General features: G+C 43.7%; 2 protein-coding genes and 1 pseudogene across 2 annotated transcripts in view; all 3 read left to right on the forward strand.

The window, feature by feature from the left end:
- Positions 1-357, forward strand: part of LOC136397114 (zinc finger protein 615-like) — a 43,027-nt gene extending 42,670 nt beyond the window's left edge. The window contains 1 exon segment of the mRNA XM_066371709.1: positions 76-357. Within this exon segment, the coding sequence (XP_066227806.1) occupies positions 76-357 (282 nt within the window).
- LOC136399234 (zinc finger protein 615-like) overlaps positions 1-14,670 on the forward strand; it is a 213,868-nt gene that overhangs the window by 60,000 nt on the left and 139,198 nt on the right. The gene's annotated exons all lie outside the window — the stretch shown is intronic.
- Positions 1,734-3,251, forward strand: LOC136397117 (zinc finger protein 239-like; annotated as a pseudogene).

A 14,670-nucleotide genomic window follows, 5' to 3' on the forward strand; every position in this document is an offset into this window, starting at 1 on the left:
TGCATACTGCCCGCATGCCATGCTGTAGTTTGGGGACCCCTGATCTATGGCTTCCATTGTCATGCAAGAGTTCACACAGGAGAAAGGCCTTATGAGTGCAGTGAGTGTGGGAAGTCTTTTACCACAAGTAGTAACCTTGGAAAACATCAGAGAGGTCATCCTGGAAAAAGGCCTTATGAGTGCAGTGAATGTGGGAAATCTTTTACAAGCAGCCCTGGCCTCCATTATCATCAGAGAGTTCACCTAGGAGAACAACTTTATGAGTGCAGTGAATGTGGGAAATCTTTTACCAGTAGTGGTAAACTCTGTTACCACGAGAGAGTACACACTGGAGAAATGGCCTTATGTGTGTCATGAATATGTGCCGGGGTCCAGCCCCGGGGGGGATCCAGGGGTCCCACAGGAGGAGACGGCGTCGGCGAAATTCGAGTGAGAGAGCCGAATTCTTTTCTTTCTCTTTATTCTCTTGTTAGCATTTACTGCCAGGCATCTCTACCAAATGCTAGTACAGCTCCTTTTTTATACACACACACCAAGTTACAATTACATGGTATTAATCATTGCTTCTGTTTCACTATGTTTACATGTTTCCAGATAACAGTTAATTTATATCTATAAACTACAAATCAGGTGGCAAATCATTCAAAGTACAATTAAAAAATAACTTGAATAGCGATAACATCGGTAAAAGCTTTTAAAGGATTAGTACTAACTAATAACTCAACTTTACTGTTGTTGTGAGTCAAGGGGCAGAGAGAGATTAACAGACAGAATCATTAGGGAGTAGCAAAGGACCACCGCTTGCTCAGGCAAATGGCCTTGAGTTTATGCAGTATCCTGACTTTTCTCACAAGATAACAAAAGGCTTGCCCATTAAGAAATTGACATAACATTAAGAGTAACTTTTACTTAAAGATATATAGAGTGCACTCGCAAGATAGCTTAGTAGCAACATAATTTCAGAAGACATTAATTGCTATTGCTTCTATGGATGCCCCCCGCCCCATACCTCTCATTATCAGAAGAAAGAATTTTTGGGAAAGTTTATAAATCTCATGAGTGTCTCACTGAGAAAGCCCAGCAACTGCCTTCAGTCATAAAACAATTCTCTTAGCAAAACATTCTTTTCTTGCTGACTGCATTCCCATCCCAGGCCACGCAACGGGCCATTCCATAACACCTTACCTAAAATTCTATTGTCTAGTCAAACTTTATTTATTTACTATATTCATACACTAGCTAAGTTCTAGCTATATTCTTTTTAACATGATTAATAAGAAGAAATTCTCCTACAAACTTAACCCTTTACGAGGGATATCATAGCCAGCCTCTTATATCTATGAGCCCAGTTCAAGGGGCTTACAGGCTTTTCTGTGGAACTTACACCTTCTGTCTCATTTCCAAAGAAATTACTACAAATCTACAGGGAAAGTACGGTACTATTATCCCTGTGCCACAAATAATAGCACACACCCAGAAAAAGGGGGGATATAAGGCCAGATTAATTCAAAAAATCAAAGGGGGAAGTATCGTGCCTTTCCTTTTGCGGTGACTTTGTCACCCCACAGCCATTGGTCTTCTCTGCTGTGACTTTGTCAATCAGCAGTTTTTGATCTTCTTCTGCTGTGACCTTGTCAGCCAGCAGTTGTGGGTCTTCTCCTGCTGTGACCTTGTCAGCCAGCAGTTGTGGGTCTTCTGCTGCTGTGACCTTGTCAGCCAGCAGTCGTTGATCGGCTCCCGACAAATATGGGAAATCCTTTTTCTTTAGATGTTGCCTCCATTATCATGAGAGAGTGCACACAGGAGAAAGGCCATTTGTATGCAATGAATGTGGGAAATCTTTTACCAATATCAGTAAACTCCATTTTCATAAGAGAGTTCACACTGGTGAACGGCCCTGTGAGTGCCATGAATGTGAGAAATCTTTTACCTGTAGCAGTGGCCTCCTTTATCATCAGAGTTCACACTGGAGAAAGGCCTTATGAATGTAGTGATTGTGGGAAATAATTTACCAGTAGCACTGGCCTCCGTTATCGTCAGAGTTCATAAGGGAGAAAGGTCTTATGACTGCAATGAATGTGGGAAATCTTTTACTGGTAGCAGTGGACTTCATTATCATCGGAGACTTCACATGGGGAAAGGCCTTTTACCTGTAGTTAATGTGGTAAATCAGTTGTCCAAATTGGTAACCTTCATTACCATAAGAGATTTCACACTGTAGAAATACCTTATGATAGTTGTGAATAGAATAATCCAGGGGTAGTCAACCTTTTTATATCTACCGCCCACATTTGGATCTGTTAGTAGTAAAATTTTCTATCCACACACCGGTTCCACAGTAATGGTGATTTTTAAAGTAGGGAAGTAACTTTACTTTATAAAATTTATAAAGCAGAGTTACAGCAAGTTAAAGCATATCATAATAATTACTTACCAAGTACTTTTATGTCGGATTTTTGCTGTTTGGCAGAATAAATCTTTATAAAACAACTTAACTATAGTTAAATCTATCTTTTTATTTATACTTTGCATACATAGAAATTACATTAGTTAGTTGGCTTATTAGTGGGATCCCTGGGGCTAATGCTGGGAAACTAAATATTGAATATCCGGTTCAATTTTTGTGAGGAACAAACTTAGGTCTCCCCTTTCGGAAATATTCAGGCAGTTTCTTTCTTTCGTCATAATATGATTAACAGCACTAAATCCTGATTCCACAAGATATGAGGTAGGGAAAGTTATCAATAAACTGAATACCATTTTCCACATATTTGGATATAAGACTGTCATTTTTTTATTTTGCAATAGGTTTTCATATCCACCACTGTTGAATTTATGTTTACTTCCTTCATCATATCTAATTTCTAATAGTTCTTCTTGGCAAGTTGTATCAGCCTCTTCAATATTTGCGGTAAAAGGATTTTTCATCCAGTCATATGCCTTCAATTTCAAATATCTTCAAATTGTTTTTCCATGTCCAATTTAAGTTTGTTGAGGTGGCTACTGAATCTGTCAATATCCTTTGGAGTTATAACATCTTTTATAGATGATAATTGAGGAAACGATGAAATTCTCTCTTCAATAGATTATGATGAAGTAGTTCAAGTTTGTCAATAAATAATTGCACAATACTTTGGCAACCTGTAAGAGCTCTATTAGCTCCTTGAAGTTGCAAATTGACATTGTTAAATCTCTTGAAAATATCTGCCAAGTAAAAGGCATCATTTTTTACTGTTTTTAACTGTTGACACAGATTGATCTCATTATTACTTTTAAAAATTGTATGACACTATCATATAATGCTACAAAATCTAGCCAAAGATGTACCCTTTGACAGCCACCGAACTTCTGTGTGCAAAAGCAACTTAATAAAATCATTATTATCCTGGCAAAGTTGCCGAAACATTCTATCATTCTTTGCATTGGATTTGATCTTGTTTACGGCTCGAATTATTATAGTTAATGACGAATGGAGACTTGTACTTAGATGTTTTTCTACAAGATGTTGTTTGTGCACCACACAATGAATACATAAAACTTTTGGCACTTCCTGCTTCAAATAAGCAACAAATCCATGAGCGACCTACCATTGATGCTCCATCAGTAGCGCATGCAACAATGTTATTCAAAGGAATATTATTTTTTATAAAGTATGTTCTCACAGTATTAAATATAGATAATCCTTTTGTATCTGTGATGAGATTTATTGCGAATAGCATTTCTTCTCATAATATATTGTTTTCATCAAAATAGCGTACGCATGCCATCAATAAAGCATCATTATCTGCAATGGCAGATTTGTCCAATTGCATGGAAAATGAAGAGTTTTGGAGAATACTTATAAGTTTGTTTTCAAAATTAAGTGCCATTTCGTCAATTCATTGCTTTACTGTGCTATCGCTTAGGGGCAACGTTTTTAAAATTTGAAGTATATCCTGATGCATTACTGTTGAGATAAATTCTTTTATAGAGGGTATTATTACAGTTTCTCCAATATTATAGCTTTTACCACTTTTTGAAATTGTGAAATGCGGTAAGTGGCAATTAATCCACCTTCGTTCATTGTATGTTCTTAAATGATGCAATGATAGTTGAATGATTTTGAAATATTTTATATATTTCCTGAAAATATTCAATGGGCTTGTCTTTGTCATTTGGAGGCTTTGTAGAAAGATGTTCTCGCAATCAACTTGGCTTCATTGCCTCATTGGCTAATGTTTTATGGCACAATAAACACATTGGATGTTGTTTATTTGCAACAGATTCTATGAAACCCATCTTCAGACACTCTGGCGAATAGCCACATGTGTATTTTTTTTTTTTTTGAGACATGGCCTCATGATATTTCACAATATCTTGTTTGAAGCTGTAAGCACTTGCTTGCTCAGAAATCTAACTACGTACTGACTAGAGTTTCGATTACGTAATGATTTAGCTTCATTTACGTAACGTGAACAAAACTTATGTGCTTGAAGTCTGTTGCGTGGTCGCGATGTTAAACAAGTGTCATGGTTGAGCGAGAGTTTGTTGAGATGAGACTGAGTATCTGTGGTTGTGTGTTTTATAAAATTTTATGTAGTGGGTGTTGGCCAATGGCATCGCTTCTTTGTGATTGAGGCAAAGTAGCGAGACATTGGCTAGTTTTGGCAGTCCAAGTGGGGGTTCCTAGAATGTCACCCTATTATCCTAAAATCCGGAATCAAGATGAAAATATGAGTTAATTGGTGTCTCCATTGTCCGGCAGTTTCTGTCATAGAAAGAAGCATTGAATCTTGGAGTTCTTTGTCTACGGGGTAATAAAATGACAAACTGCTAGTTTTGGGCAACAATAGCAGTCACAAACTGCCCGCCGGATTGGGCGGCAGGTGTGGACCCTGGGTCAGGTGCCTGGCCACTCGTGGATGCAGGCCAGGTGGTCACGAAAGAGGTCAGGTGCGGTCTCAATACAAATGCCCTGTAACAAAGTCTAACCGCTGTCCTGATCTTGACTGGTCAACAGTTAGTCGATTAGTATGTAATCGCGGCGCTGTTTGGTTGCTCCACTACCGCCCACCATGAAAGCTGGAACGCCCACTAGTGGGCAGTAGGGACCAGGTTGACTACCACTAAAATAATCTATCAATAACCATGGCCTTTGTGGTTGTCAGGGAGTTAACAGTTGTTAGGCTTTTGAATACAAAAATGTGGGCAATCTTGTATCTCCTAGCCATATTTTCTGCTATCAGTAAAGTCACAGAAGAGAAAAAGCATTGAAGGCACTTGAATATAGGAAATCTTTCACCAGTAGCTAAGGCCTCTATTATCAGTTCACACTGGTCAAAGGCTTGAAGCATGAGTGAATGTGGGAAATTATTTAGCCACAAAATTATGCCTCTTAACATTTGATACTTGACACTCTAAAAGTACTTCAATTTTAGTAAATGTGATATTGTCTTGTTCAGTGTAAGAACACTGATAGAAACTCTTGGCAGCCATTTGTGTGAGAGGAACTTTATATGAATGTTCACAGTGCAGATATTTCTTACAAGTTTAATGTTTAAGTTTTAAAGATTGTAATTGTGATGTAAAGTGATTATAACTCTTTGCTTTCTTCCCAGCAGTATATGAAGGCTCCATTTCCTGACGCCTAGCTAACTGTTGAATTGTTTCAATTTTAGCTTTTTAAATGTTTGTTGTTCTCTCTTTCTGCTGTTTTAGTTGCATTTTTTGTTGTTGTTAAGTGAGAGGAGGGGAGATAGACAGACTCCCACATGCGCCCTGACCGGGATCCACAGGGCATCTCCTGTCTTGGGCCAGTGCTCTAATCAACTGAGTTATTCTCAGCACCTGAGGCTATTGCTCGGACCAACCGAAGAACTGGCTGTGAGAGGGGAAGAGAGAGAGAAGGAGAAGCAGGAGGGGAAGAGAAGCAGATGATTGCTTCTCATGTGTGCCCTGACTGGTTATTGAACCGAAGATGTCCGCATTGTAGGCTGACACTCTGGCCACTGAGACAACTTGCCAGGGCCTTAGTTGCATTTTTATAAGGTGTCATGATGAACATTTTTGCAGATGTGTATTTAGGTGTAGTCAGGGCATTGAGTTCTCAGTATGGACTCCCTACCAGGGAATCTCTGGAGCTCCCAGAAACAAACTTCACTGATATAAAAGTGATGTAATTTTTTACTAAAATATGTGCTCACATGATTTACCAATTTTTTTATGAATTTGGGCTACTTCCCTTTAACAAATAGGACAGTGAAACAACAGATATGTTGCAGTGTCACTCATTTGTACTCCTTCAATTACATATAAGTCTTGCTTTATAATGATACTGTTTCCAACACTGGAAAAAATTGCTAATTAAAATTTGTTTTGGCCTGATCAGGCGGTGGAGCAGAGGATAAGAGTGTTGGACTGGGACCCAGAAGACCCAGGTTTGAAACCCTGAGGTCGCCGGCTTGAGCACGGGCTCATCCGGCTTGAGTGTGGGGTCGCTGGGTTGAGTGTGTGATCATAGACATGACCCCATGGTTGCTGGCTTGAAGCCCAAGGTTGCTGGTTTGAGCAGGGGGTCACTCGCTCTGCTGTAGCCCCTGCCCCAAGTCAAGGCACATATGAGAAAGAAATCAATGAACTAAGGAGCCGCAACAAAGAATTAATGTTTCTCATCTCTCTCCCTTCCTGTCTGTCCCTATCTTTCCCTCTCTGTCTCTATCACAAAAAAGAAAAAAAAATTGTTTACACAATATTATAGGCACATATCATACAATTTAAAGAATAATTTGCTTTATTAAAACACTTCATCCCTTTTGTAGGTTCAAACATTTAGTAATATAATAAAGCCTTGCTTTTTTGTGTTCACCCATTTTTGCGGTCCATCATCTGGGTGTTGGTAGTTTGGAGCAGGACATAAAGATGTACCAGGTAGTATGAGGGTGAATGGATATTTGTTGGACTCCAAATCTGTCCCAGAAACCAAAAGAAGAGATCACTGATCAGATTCCCCATCCCTTGGTCCACCCAAGCTGGGTTTAAATCTCAAATATCCAACAGTATCCCTGATGATAGACAAGAGATGTACTCTCCAGGCCTTACATTTTTCCAGCATGAAATGAAATGGGGGGAAAGAACAGCCCTACTCTGGGACTTAGATTTTTGTTTTGTTTTGTTTTTTAATTAAGTGAGAGGTGGGGAGGCAGAAACAGACTCCTTCATGTGCTCCGACCAGGATCCACCCAGCAAGCCCCCTACCAAGTGATGGTCTGCCCATCTGGGGCTGTTGCTCTGTTGCTCGGCAACTGAGCTATTTTAGTGCCTGAAGTGGGGCCAGGTAGCCATCCTCAGCACCCGGGGCCAACTTGTTCAAACCATTTAAGCCATGCGTGCTGGAGGAGAAGAGAGAGAGATGAAGGGGAGGGGTACAGAAGCAGACAGTCACTTCTCCTGAGTGCCCTGACCGGGAATCAAACCCAGGACTTGCACATGCCTGGCTGATGCTCTACTGCTGAGTCAACTGGCCAGGGCCAGGACTTAGTTCTCATTACATGTGCATTGGCTGTACCACTACCCATCATCTGTGGGTTCTATACACGCCAGATACCTGTTGGACCTTATGCCTCGAGTGCATACTGTTGGGGACCGAAAAATAAACAGGGTATTTTGCAATTTGTAGTCTGGGGGACAGAGGTGCTGGGAGCTGACTAAGCTGACAGTCCGTCTGCCCAACCTCTCACCTCACCTGCATGATTAAGTTGCAAAGGGCTGTGCTTTAGTACTTGTCCTGCCTGCCTTGTTCCCCAGAAGGACTGGAAGGTAGTTACTTCTTTGTGTAAAGTTAAGATTGGGCGGGGGGGTCTGCACTTGATGGTTTTCTTGTGTTGCCTTGGAAACGTGATTGATTTGCTAATGGCCCACCGTCTAGTAAATAAAAAAGGATGCTTTCTGGGGGCGGCCATGTTTTTGCAGCTCAGCCAGGACAGGAGTTACTGCTGGGAAGGAGCTGTGGCATCCTCCTGAAACCCATCTTATATATGTCTTTAAATAAGTCTTTGTCTATTTTTCATTCAATTTCATACCATTCCCGCTCAAGACCCTGGAATAGACTTGTCGAGAGGGTTGCAGCAGCATATTAGAAATACATTTGGTTTCTCAAAACATCCCAATTTGCTGCGCTCCACAGACCCCACAACATAATGGAGTTGTAATCACTGTACTGAGTTCTCAATGTGGACTCCTACCAGGGAATCTAGAGCGTTCCCAGGAATATTTCACTGGTATAAAAGTTACTAAGGGACCCTGGCCAGTTGGCTCAGTGGTAGAGCATCAGCCTGGCATGCAGGAGTCCCGGGTTTGATTCCTGGCCAGGGCACACAGGAGAAGCGCCCATCTGCTTCTCCAGCCCTCCCCCTCTCCTTCCTCTCTGTCTCTCTCTTCCCCTCCCGCAGCCAAGGCTCCATTGGAGCAAAGTTGGCCTGGGCGCTGAGGATGGCTCTGTGGCCTCTGCCTCAGGCGTTGGAATGGCTCCAGTTGCAGCAGAGCAACGCCCCAGATGGGCAGAGCATCGCCCCCTGGTGGGCATGCCGGGTGGATCCCGGTCAGGCGCATGTGGGAGTCTGTCTGACTGCCTCCTCGTTTCCAACTTCAGAAAAATACACACACACACACAAAAAAAAAGTTACTAAGGCACTAAACATGGCCCTTGTGAATTTTCTAAAGTTGGTGAAATATATTGCATGCTAAGTGGTGCTGGTATTCCAATGTTTGCTATTTGAATATTTTTTCTTTAATTCTCACAGCACCCTGGGGGTTGGAAATTATTAGTGTAGTTCTGTGGAAATCGTGGGTCAGAAAGATGAAGTGGTTGCCCATCATCTCACGACAGACAAGTGTGAGATACTTAAGGCTGAAGTCAAACTGGGGGTCTGGCTGCAGAGCTGGAGACCGTCCCCACCCTGATGTGTGAAGCTCTCACAGCCAGGACCAGGGAGGCTCAGCTGTCGCTGCTCTTTACATTGTTGCAGTTACCATCGTGAATGCCCCCGTCTTTCTGGTGTCTCTTTGCTTACTCTGCCCCACAGTCCTCCCGGCAGCACCATCACCGTGTCATCTCTGCTGGTTTCTCCAGGGGAAACCGCATTGAGTCTTAGCTGCCTTTTGTCTACCTGCCTTATGAGCCTAGCAGAGGGCTCGGCACTGAGGTGACCTGGTGGTTCAGGCCGGGGTCTCTACCTTCACCCATCTTGCATGACAGGCTTCGATCATCTCCACTGTGCAGAATGTGATGCCTCGGTGTGACCCTCTCCGTCCTGGTGGCGCATGGCTCTGGCATTCACCCTGCAGTGTCGGGGACAGCTGGAAGTGAACCCTGGGACCTCATACACAGACGTGATGTGGGACAGGTGCAGAATCCTTCTCTTCAGTTGCGTGCTCACCTCTTGCATACAGGGGGACCAGTGCTCACTCGATCCTGTCCTCTGTCAAGACTGGCTGGATGAGACAATGAGCTTGCCAGGTATTCCTTGACCATGTTCTGTACCCACATCCTCTTGTCCACTCTCCCTATGTCTACACCAGAGAATTTAGGGTAGGAAGAGAGTCCTTGTGAAAACAAACCATCACTACAGTTCCCAGCACACTGGCCACAACTGAAGTTCTCACTCCCGGGTTCACCCAGGTGGGAGCTGAACCAGGTTGGGTCAGTGTCTCCATGGCCCAGTTAGCAGTCGTGGCTGATGAGCTCTTTCAAAGAAGATGGTGAGTCCACAGCACCCCTGATGACTTCTGCAGCCTGCTCTCGGGATGTCCTCCCAAACAACATAATCCATTTAAAAGGAACACCTTCTGAAAGTACGTGTGGACACCTTCTACTGACCTTCTCCCCCTTGACATTTTCTCCTCATTGCTGTCAGGAGAAGGTTCTGGATTAGTGCTGATTCTCTAAAGCTCTTCTAATATTACTGCTTTTCCATTTTTTTTATTTTTATTTTTTTTTATTTTTAGAGAGAGGGCGAGAGAGAGAGAGAGGAGAGAGAGACAGAGAGAGAGAAGGGGGGAGGAGCTGGAAGCATCAACTCCCATATGTGCCTTGACCAGGCAAACCCAGGGTTTCGAACCGGCGACCTCAGCATTTCCAGGTCGACGCTTTATCCACTGTGCCACCACAGGTCAGGCAACTTTTCCATTTTAACAGAAGGAGCAGCTCTGAGCAGCCCCTCTGGGCTGCATGGGACTTGGAGCATTATTTTGATGTCCTTGTATTTTCATGGTAACCTATATCACTTGTGATGAGTCAAACTGATTTCCCAGTTATTGGACAGAAATAAAAACACATTTTAGGATACAATCTATGTAAGAAATATTAAGTGTAGGTCATTTAGAAACAATAATAATAGTGGTCATATCTAAGATCCCCTAGTAAGGCAATTTGCAGGCACAGTTGAACCTCTTCTTGATTCTAATATTATCCTTACCCTTTAACTTCATCTTTGTCCTGAACCAGCATGACTCATAATTTTTCAAGTCTCGGGTGGGGATTAGAAAATAAACACAGAAAGAAATAGGATGGTGGCTCTGGCCGGTTGGCTCAGCGGTAGAGCGTCGGCCTGGTGTGCGGGGGGGGGGCCGGGCCCGGGTTCATTTCCCGGCCACGGCACATAGGAGAAGCGCCCATTTGCTTCTCCACCCCCCCCTCTCCTTTCTCTCTGTCTCTCTCTTCCCCTCCCGCAGCCAAGGCACCATTGGAGCAAAGATGGCCCGGGTGCTGGGATGGCTCCTTGGCCTCTGCCCCAGGCGCTAGAGTGGCTCTGGTCGCGGCAGAGCGACCCCCGGAGGGGCAGAGCATCGCCCCCTGGTGGACAGAGTCGCCCCTGGTGGGCGTGCTGGGTGGATCCCGGTTGGGCGCATGCAGGAGTCTGTCTGACTGTCTCTCCCCGTTTCCAGCTTCAGAAAAAATACAAAAAAAAAAAAAGAAAAGAAATAGGATGGTGTAGTGGAATAACCCATTGCATAGCCTTGGATGGGAACATAGCCAACAAGAAAAGAATGTTTTGCTAAGAGAATTATTTTGTGACTTGAAGGCGGGTCACTGAAACAGGTTTATGTGACTGAAGGCAGTTGTTGGGCTTTTTGTAAGTAAAACATTCTCATAAGATTTCTGTTCCTTCCAAGGTTATCCCTTGATTTAAAGAGGAATGTTGTGGAAACCATAGAAGCAATAGCAATTAATGCCTTTTGATGTTATGTTGTTATTAAGCTATCTTGCAAGTGTACTCCATGTATCTTTAAGTAAAAGTTATGCTTGATGTTATCCCAATTTCTCAGTAAACAAGCTTTTTGAAATCTTGTGAATAAAAGTAGGACACAGCACGTACTCGCGACCATTTGTCTGAGTGAGCGGTGGTCCTTTGCTAGTCCTTGATGATTTCGTCTGCTGATCTCTCTCTCTGCACCCCCCCCCCCCCCCGACTCACAACAACAGAATGGGGTCAGGAGGACCCCATTGCACAGGTGATGGCTTGCAGAGCAAGTCTCCACCCCCAAACCACTTTATTTATAGGGCAGAGCAAAGTCATTAGCAAAACAAAGAGAGCTTAGATACAAAGTCACATTTCTGAGGCAAACCAAGAATTCTCGCAAGTGCAGAAAACCCCCACCATGCATAACATCTTAGCTTCACAAAACAAAGGGTAAAAAGAAAACTGTCTCCAGTCTCTCTGAGGGACATGGGGGATGGGAAGAATAGAAACCATCAGCATCACAGCTAACATGGCTTGTGGGGAAGGTCATGTAAATTGCCCTTACCAACTTCAACAGTCAGAGATTGTGGGGAAGAGTTTAGCCTTTAGCAATTTAAGCAAGTGAGGTGGGCGGATGGGCAACAAGGACCCTGTCAGTTCACTGCCAATCCCCCACACCTCTGTTCTCTACAAATCTAAATTTCAAGGCCTTGTCAGCTTGCAGTCTCCAACACTTTTACATGCTTCCAGTGGAAATACAACTGAGGCCTGGATTATTGTCTTTTCTTTGGTGACCTGTACCTGGAAGATTGTTCTTGCTCTTCTCCTTTCTGTTTGCCTACTACAAAGCCAAGTTCTACTAGAAAATGGGCTCAAATCTATTTGTGGTTGGCCTTCTATGAAGACTGAGTGGCTCCCAGGTTCGATCCTCATCAGGACACACATGAGAAGTGACCATCTGCTTCTCTTCCCCTCCCTCTCCCCTTCTCTGTCTCTTCCTTTCCTGCAGCCAGTAGCTCTGTTGGTCCCAGCATCCACCTCAGGCACTGAGGATAGCTCAGTTGACGAGAGCATTGTCCCCAGACAGGGTTACTGGATGGATCCCATTTGGGCCGTGTTGGGCAGATGAAATATATTATGTTCACTTTGTTAAAGATAGCGCTGGCCACATGGAAGCCCGTCACCCAGGTGATAATATTAATTGCCCTTCTTGCTTGGGATGGGCGTGATTATATTAATGTGTGTTGGGGGAGGGCTTTCACACTGTTGGGCGGATAAAATGTATTATGCTCACTTTGTTAAAGATGGCACTGCCCACGTGGAGGCCATTGCCCAGGTGATATTACTGTGTGTCTCTGTGGGCTTGTAGCCTGGGGCTTGGTTTTAGGATTAAGCCTTGCCCACCCTTTTTGATGTGGGGTGGTACTATCCCATCATGCCCCAGATAAGTGACTTTGTATTAGAGACTTCCCTATTTTGTATATTGGATTAAAGGCTTGGATTTCTACACTATAAAATGAGGGCAGAACGGGAGCTCTCTCTTGGTTCCTGAGATTATCATTAGAGGAGAGAGCAGAGCAGAGAGCAGAAGGAGGCCACGTGGAGGAGGCCAGGAGAAGCAGTCAAGATGGCGAAGTGTTGAGTGAGAGGCTAGTTGGTGCAGAGTTTGTGCAGGGAGAAGGAAGGAGATGGGGAACAGGTGAATAAGTCTGGTGAGCTAAAAATCTTTGATTCTAGGAAACTCGGATAAGTCAGTAGCTTTGTGAGCACTGAGTGTGAGTGGGTTTTGGAGCCCAGTGTGTGTTTTTACTTGCCCGCCGGGTGCAAGCTAGGATTAAAGATGATGGCCCATCAGTTTTTGGCTCCGTTGTTTCTTTACCGACTGTCTGAATCCAATGTGAACCTGCATGGGCCAGGCTGCTGTGATAGCGGCCCTGGCTACTGGCTTTACACACGCCAAATGGTTTTAAAAGGAAGAGAGATCACGTTCCGGGGAAGAGTGACTACGTTCTAGGGAGAGCAGAGTAAGGCCACATGGAGGAGAGGAGAAGTAGCCAAGATGGCGGGGTGCTGAAGGAGAAGCCAGTTTGTGCAGAGAGAAGGAGATGGGGAACAGAGGTGAATAAGACTGGTGAGCTAGAAACCTTTGATTCTAGGAAAACTCGAATAAGTCAGTGGCTTTGGGAGCCCTGAATAGAAAGGGAAGTGTTTTCCCATTGTGTGTATTTCTTGCCTGCCAGGTGCTAGCTAGGATTAAAAGGTAATGGCCCACCAGTTCTTGGCTCCATTGTTTCATTATTGTCTGTTCGAATCAAATCCAAACCTGCATAGCCAGGTGGCTGTGGCTACTGGCTTTACAGAACGAATGCAGGAAAAAAGAGTTTCATGCTGTATAGTTGCCTTGAATTCCTGTAAGACAGTGGTATGGTCTGAGCTGTTTCTTAACTTTAGTCCCCAGTAAACATTACTGCCATTTTAGTTTTCTAGTCAACTGCCTAAAGGCATTTTGATAAAGTTGTCTTTGTAAAAGTTATGTAGGCGTGGGCCTAAGCACATACATCTTTTTTTTTTTTAATCAAGATTTGAGATGTCAGGAAGTGGGACATGTTCAGTGATCTCTTATCTCCTGTACAGCCAGGGGCTGCTGCAGCCATGCAGGTTCTCACTGGATTCGGGCAGATGGTAAAGGAACTATGGAGCCAGAAAAAGGTGGGCCATTCCGTTTATTAAAGTCTCTTGTAATGGTGGATGAGCAAATTTAGTCCTACAGCCTGCTGGGAACTACCAGTGTTGCTTGGAAAAAACCTACTCCAGACACAAACTGATGTCAAGAGGAAGAGGTAGAGACCTGCCAAAGGAGGCAAAGAAGACCTGAATTTCCTTCTCCCTTAGCTTTTATTAATCAGGAGCAGAACAGAGGTAACAGGATTATGAGAGAGGGGAATCGGGTGATAAGGGGAAAGAATGACTAGTGGCAGTTTTGTTGACAAGGGGAAAGGGCTAATTTGGTCAGTACATTCTTTTTCTTTTGCTAATTAACAAGCACAAATGGAGGGGCAATCTAGAACCTCTAGGCTAATTTTCTAAAGCCTGTTCACATGCATTCCTTTTTGTGTCTGCACAAAGGTCACTCCCTCACACAGTTTCTTGGTGTTTGCATCCAAGAGACAGTCACTCAGGGCTTTTAACTAAAGTTGTCCAGTCCAAATCACAGAGGGTTCCAAGTTAGATGGGTGATTCCTGTGGGTCAAATAAGTTTTCAAATATGATCTATTGTAAAGCCAGGAGCCAGGGCCACCATCACAGCCGCCAGACCCATGCAGGTTCGCATTGGATTCGGACAGTCGGTAAAGAAACAACGGAGCCAAAAACTGATGGGCTGTCATTTTTAATTCTAGCTTGCACCCGGCGGGCAAGTAAAAACACACACTGGGCTCCAAAACCCACTCACATT

The sequence above is a fragment of the Saccopteryx leptura genome, chromosome 3 (assembly GCF_036850995.1).
Source record: "Saccopteryx leptura isolate mSacLep1 chromosome 3, mSacLep1_pri_phased_curated, whole genome shotgun sequence".
NCBI lineage: Eukaryota > Metazoa > Chordata > Mammalia > Chiroptera > Emballonuridae > Saccopteryx > Saccopteryx leptura.